Source organism: Aedes albopictus, chromosome 2 (genome assembly GCF_035046485.1).
Source record: "Aedes albopictus strain Foshan chromosome 2, AalbF5, whole genome shotgun sequence".
In the NCBI taxonomy this organism is placed as follows: Eukaryota; Metazoa; Arthropoda; class Insecta; order Diptera; family Culicidae; genus Aedes; species Aedes albopictus.
Window position 1 is genome coordinate 7331080 of NC_085137.1, and position 6699 is coordinate 7337778.

Consider the following 6699-nt stretch of genomic DNA (forward strand, 5'->3'; position numbering starts at 1 on the left):
GGGTCCGGCTCCAACACTCCGGCCACCTTGGAACACGGAGGTGTTCCAAAACTTCACGTTGGACGAATTCAAGTTGGTTGGTTATTGTAGACTGGACTGGACACCGGGACTGGCGCCGGTGATCGCTCCGTTGTAGATCCTCGCAACAGACCGGGAACAAAAAAGAAAGACCAGGTAGATCGAACGATTCAGCATAGAATTATTGGAACCGCAAGTACCTGTGCTAAGCGCAGGTGCGCTTCGAGCAAGTTCTCCCTTGCGGGTTGCTCTACCTGGAACAGTTTATAGGCTTGTATCTGGTGACGGCAGTAGGGCGATCTTCGCAACCGCACGAACGATGTCCTTTCCCGGTGCAGTCCGTAGTGTCACTACTCGGACGACACCATCCTTGCCCGGATGTAGCTTGATAATCCTTCCGAACGGCCAGCTGGCAGGAGGGACATTGTCCTCCTTGATGACGACGATGCGGTCGACCTCAACGGCGACCGGAGGATTGCAGCCCTTGGTAGCTCGGGACTGCAGCTGCTGAAGATATTCCGGGTACCAGCGAGCCCAGATGTTCTGCAGGTGCTTCTGGACAAGCTCGTACGATTCCAGACGGTTATCGGGAATTTCACGTAGGTCAACTTCGGGTACCGCTTGCAGGTTAGACCCGACGAGAAAGTGTCCTGGTGTTAAGACCTCCAGATCCGACGGCTCACTCGGCATCGGCGTCAGCGGACGGTAGTTCAGGCACATCTCGACCTGGGCCAAAAGAGTTACCATCGGCTCGTAGGCGATGCTGCTGTTGCCGACAATCTTGAGCAGGTGCTTCTTCGCTGACTTGACGGCGGCCTCCCACAGGCCTCCGAAGTGTGGCGCTCTCGGCGGGATGAATTTCCACCGAATCTCATTCTCGGAGCACCAATTGAAGATCCTATCTCGGTCGGCATTGTCCACCTTCAGCATTTGGTAGACGCGGTTGAGTGCGTGAGACGCACTCTTGAACGTCGTCGCATTGTCCGAGTGCAGCTCGGCGATTCTTCCTCTGCGGGCGACGACACGACGAAGTGCTGCTAGAAATGCAGCTGTGGTAAGATCGCTCACAAGCTCGATGTGTACGGCCCTTGTCGCAAAACAGATGAAGACCGCTACGTAGGCTTTCGTTGGTGCACGATTGCGGACGGTTGGCTTGATGAAGAACGGTCCACAATAGTCGACGCCGCAGACGGAAAAAGGTCGAGTTGGTGAGACTCGGGATGCCGGTAGATCCGCTGTGCTCTGCTGGACTAGTGTGGGCTTGCTACGAAAGCAAGTGTGGCAATGGTGAAAGACGGATTTTGTTAAGTTTCTGCCGCCGAGAATCCAGTATTTCTGGCGCAGCGTGGCTAGCAGGAGTTGAGGGCCTGCGTGCAGTAGCTTTAAGTGAAAGAAACCAGCCAGCAGAGTCGACAGCGGATGTTTGGCAGAAAGCACGATGGGGTGCTTCACGAAGTCGGAGAGGGCGGCGTTGCGCAGCCGGCCACCGACACGAATAAGGCCGTTCTGATCGACGAACGGTTTCAGCCATTTCAACGCTGACGATTTGGTGACTCTTTCCCCGCTGGCCAAATCCGAAAGTTCTTCAGCGAACGACTGACGTTGTGCGAGACGACAGAGGTGCACCTCCGCGGTTTGTAGTTCTCCGGAGGTAAGAGGAGCGACTTCCCCATCGTTGAGGGTGAGCTGATTGTACTTTTCCGGATCGGTGCGGCGAAACATGGCGCGTTCTTGCAAAGATCGAAGATATCGCAAACAGAACGCAATGACACGACGAAGCTTAGAGAAGCTGGAGAAACGGGCGAACAGCTCGTCGTGGAAATTGCTTTGTACGACGCCCATCGAAACTACTGGGACCTTCCGCATCTCTTCGGTGGAAGCTTCGGCGTCTTCATCGACCGGAAGGAGATTCGGCCAGTTCGCCGGAGAGCGTGTCAACCAGTCAGGACCGTTCCACCAACGCTTGCATTGCAGAATGTCGATTGGATTCAATCCCCGTGAGATATCGTCTGCTGGATTGTCGATGCCAGGAACATGTTTCCAGCGACTCACGGCAACTGCATGCTGGATTTGTGACACTCGATTGGCTACGAATGCCTTCCAACGGTTAGGTGGTGACCGTAACCAGTGGAGAACCGTAGTGGAGTCCGTCCAGAAGTAAGCTGGAGCTGGTATCTTCAGGGCGGCCAACACTTTCTGGAACAGCTGCGTCGACAGTCGCGCTGCACATAGTTCCAGCCGGGCGATGGAATGACGGCTAGATAGTGGAGCTACCTTTGACTTCGCAGTTAGCAGCTGCACTGACACACCATCTCTTGTTTCAGCTCGTACGTAGCAGCAGGAGCCATACGCTCCCTTGGAGGCGTCGGAGAAGAAATGGAGCTGGAGGTTGATGACATTCGAAAGAGATGCGAATCGTGGAACTCGAACCTCGCCTAGCATGTGTAGCGTGGAGTGGAATTCTTTCCATTCCTGTTGAAGCTTGATCGGAAGCGGTGAATCCCATTCGCAAGTTTCTCCGTTGTGTTTCAGCGCCCACAAACGCTGCATGAAGAGTTTCGCAACTACGATGGTAGGACCCACGAGACCGAGTGGGTCGAAGATTTGGGCGATGTATGACATCACTTTCCGCTTTGTCAGTACCGCAGCCGGTGGTGGCAGTTGGACCTTGAACCGTAATGTGTCGGTTCTCGGTTCCCACACAAGACCCAGAGTGGAAACGGCCTGCCCGTCCTGGAGATCGTGCAGTGGTTGTAGGGCCAGGTCTTCCGTTGGAACACCGGCGAGAGCTTCCGGAATGTTCGACGCCCACTTCTTGATTGGGAAGCCAGCAGTGTTGAGCATAGACGTCACTTGTTCCCGCACTTGAATGGCTGATTCCACGTCGTCAGCTCCAGACAGCAGGTCATCGACCTAGCAGTCGTGAATCACTGGGTCTACAGCAGCTGGAAACAGATGTCCATTATCGTGAGCTATCTGCTGCAGAGTTCTCGTGGCGAGATACGGGGCAGAGGCAGTACCGTAGGTCACTGTCTGCAATTCGTAGGTGGATATTGGATCGCTGGGGTTCTCACGGAAACGGATTCGTAGAAATCTGCGATCCTCGGGGAAGTGTAGCATCTGCCGATACATTTTCTCTACGTCGGCAACGAGAGCAATGCGGCGAATGCGGAAACGCAGAATAATTGAATACAGGTCTTCCTGTACAACTGGACCGACCAAAAGCGTGTCGTTAGCGAATATCGTAGAAAGGTTACAGATCCGAGGGATACAGTTGTATTGGCTTGATGCGGTCCCAGCGACGGCCCATCCGAATGGCGTTTCAGTCAGCCATGGAAGTCCGTCTCCTAACGGAATCTTCCGACCACTATGGAGCTCCCAGAAGGCTTCACTTCCGATGACAAGATCTATCCTTCCTGGGACGTGGAATTGGGGGTCCGCTAGGGCAACCTTCGGGATATTCCACGACGAAATGTTGATCGGAATGGTCGGCAGCTGTGCCGAAGGATTCTTGAGGATGAGAAACTCCAACTTCGTCGAAAACTCCTGTGTTCTCGATTGGATTGTGGCGGTTATTGCACTTTTCACGTTCTGCGTGGAGAGACCGATACCTGCTATGGATATGTCCACCTTCGACCGGGGGTTGAAGAGTAGCTTCGCTAATGGCTTCGAAATGAAGTTGGACATGGAGGCCGAGTCCAACAAGGCCCTCGCCTGATGCTCATTGCCGTGGTCATCGATCACGTTGAGGACGACCGTTTCCAACAAAACCGTGTTGCATGCAGTTTGGGCTGCCATGCTGACTTGGGGAGGAGCGGAGCTCTGGGATTCCACACTTGTGGATGGAGACGGTTGCTGAGTAGAGGTTGATGATGACACGGAGGAACCCGGCGACTTCGATAGAGCAGGATCGTGCAGTAACGAGTGATGTTTCTCACGACACGTGCGACAAGTGAACTTCGACGAACACTTCTTTGATTGATGCCCGCTGCCCAAACAATTCCAGCACAACCGCTTCTGCGTTACGAGCTCTCGGCGAAGGCGTACATCCTTCCCAAGGAAGATGGGACAGTTGCGTAGAACGTGATTGTCGGGGCAAGACAGGGGACATGTTGGCGTTGTATTGGAGGATGCAGCGGCGCTGGCTGCGAACTTGATTTTGGCGGACTTCGGGGTGGTCCCGGCCACCTTTGACGGCGGTGCCGGCTGCTGATGATGCTCGTAGCCGACGGAATTCAGCACTCGCACACGTTGGTAGAGGAACTCCACCAGCTCGTCGTATTTGACATCATCCTGCGTACTTGTCTTCTCCTCCCAGGCTCGCAAAGTGGTTTGGTCCAGCTTGTACGACAGAATATTCACCAACGGCGTATCCCAATGCTCCACGGGTTCGTTTAGTTTGGCCAGGGCCCGTACATGGCACTGGAAATCGTCGACCAGGCTGTGGAGGCGTTTAGCAGATTCCTGCTTCACCGTTGGCAAATCGTAGAGTGCCCGGAACAGTTGACGCTTGAGAAACCGACGGTTGTCGTATCTCTTGAGCAGAGCGTCCCAAGTGCAAGCGTAATTGTCAGCTTCGATTTCGACGGATTCGAAGGGTTTCTTCGCTTCCCCTTCGAGTGACTGCAACAGATATTGCAGTTTGGCGACTGTTGGTATGTCCGCATTGGAGTGGACCATGGACGAGAATGTGTCCCGAAACGACAACCAACGTGAAAAATCGCCATTGAAACGTGGCAGGTCGATCTGCGGTAAGCGGAGGTGGAAGGGGGCTGGTTGTGCGACGAAGGACGAGTTCAGCTGTGCTGGGGCAGCATCGGTGGGGCGTTTAGACAGCAAATACCCCTTCGCTGCGCAATATCGATGCTCGAAATCCACTCTTTCCGTCAGATGTGCCTCCAGATTCTCCGGATCCAGCCGCTCGATGGTATCTTGCACATCCGAAAAGGCAACATTCACTCGGTCTAGGGTTTCGATTCTCACTTGCACTTGACACCTGTCCCGCACTGCTTCGAAGTCTCTGACGAACTTCTCAACAGCGTCTCGAATGGCGGTTAACGACTGCCGCTGGACCAATTTGTCCGTAAGGATTTTGTCGTCCTTCGGAGCCATTGCTGGCGAGCACACGAACGAAAAACGTACGGAAACAGTAGCAAATCGAAAACGGATCTCCTTCCCGACGCGAGCTACTCGTTTCTTCGCGAAACCGAACCGGCGAGGCGCAAATACACTAATCGAACGATCAAATCCTTCCCGTCACGGTGTATTGGCCTTCGCGGCGAAAATTTCGACGGGAAAGGGATGTTTAATCGAACGAATGCTCCTTCCCGTCGCGAACAAACCCAATCCTACGCGGAACGCAATCAAGGGCGCGAACGGATTCCACTTGAGTTGCGCACCGTCTCCCACCAATTGCCACAATGACTTGAAAAAATGCGAAAAAGTCACCCAACTTTCATCAACCAATTGAAACAAAGTTCAAAGTGGTTGGAATTATCTTTCACTAAATTTCTTAAATGCTACTGCCACATGCATAGAAAATGGAAAGAACTCACCGGATTCGTTGCTTCGATGGTCGTTCCAACCCCAGCGGCGGTCTGTGTGCCACCACCAATCGACAAAGTATGGTGCAGCAGCGGCGGGGGAACGGGGTAACTTCACCAGCGTCGAAAATGGCTTCGATGACGATGGCAATCGTGGGGGTCAATCACCTTCCTGGATGACCACGAGTCACAAGATGGCCACGAAATATTCTCCACACAACACAGAGTAGTATCCGCCTTGATACTCTCCCAAGCGCAGAGGTTCCACTAACACGAAATTTCACCCACCGGCGGCGGGGCTTTTCGCACTACAGTTTGATTGCACGGGCTAATTAATTAGCTATCACCGTGCGACACACGAGTGTGTGTAGTGACGGCTCGGCAGCTGGAGGCCGATTTTGTGCGCGCGTTGCCTTCGGTGCCTCAATTTAGTTTTGTTTTTGTTTTCATTTGCTTTTTGCGCTTTTGGCACGGTTGATGGCAGAGGAAGAAGATCCAGCTTCAGTCAGTGTGTGTAGTGACGGCTCGGCAGCTGGAGGCCGATTTTGCGCGCGCGTTGCCTTCGGTGCTCCGATTTATTTTTTCCTTTCGCATTTTTAGTTCGATTGATGGCAGGCGATTATCCGGTGAGTTTGTTCCTTGTTGTTATTCTCTTTCTATGGATTCTATATCAATTATTATAATAGTTCAATTTTATGCCATTGGTGATAGTTTGTATTCATATATATATATATATATATAATGTCCTCTTTTCAAATACTTTTTCATTGATTTTGTATAGTTCGTCACCATGAGTGTCGACTTGGATTTTTGTTCCATTTTGTAACTGTTCGGGATGGCATCTTACAAATTATTTCTTCTATTTATTGAATTTCAGTTTTTGTGCAATCTCCTAACGATATACTGTTTTTCTATGTATTTGTCCATGTATGTTTGTTGTATGTATTGTTATAAATATTGAGCGATCACCTTTCGTGGGTGGTCGATTGTTTGCTTTCCGCGTGAAGCAAGCAATAGCGCATCAGATTGCATGTTTTGTCACGTCTTTTGTTGTAAATCTTGAGTGTCCAGCTGACGCGTGTGGCTGTTTGTTTGCTTACCGCGCGGAGTGAACAATAGCGCTTAAGTTTTTATATGT

The 6699-nt window shown here is 52.1% G+C and overlaps 2 protein-coding genes across 2 annotated transcripts; both read right to left on the minus strand.

The window, feature by feature from the left end:
* Nucleotides 1–282: 282 nt before the first annotated feature.
* On the minus strand, nt 283–2862 carry LOC134285961 (uncharacterized). The gene has a single exon (XM_062847519.1). It carries the CDS (start codon nt 2860–2862, stop codon nt 283–285), a length of 2580 nt encoding a protein of 859 aa, XP_062703503.1.
* A 69-nt stretch (nt 2863–2931) lies between these two features.
* Nucleotides 2932–5130, minus strand: LOC134285962 (uncharacterized). The gene has a single exon (XM_062847520.1). It carries the CDS (start codon nt 5128–5130, stop codon nt 2932–2934), a length of 2199 nt encoding a protein of 732 aa, XP_062703504.1.
* Between the last annotated feature and the right edge of the window lie 1569 nt (nt 5131–6699).

Bases quoted from the DNA above. Each gene is read 5' to 3' on its own strand.
- LOC134285962 (XM_062847520.1), bottom strand. From the start codon at position 5,130: ATGGCTCCGAAGGACGACAAAATCCTTACGGACAAATTGGTCCAGCGG.
- LOC134285961 (XM_062847519.1), bottom strand. From the start codon at position 2,862: ATGCTCAACACTGCTGGCTTCCCAATCAAGAAGTGGGCGTCGAACATT.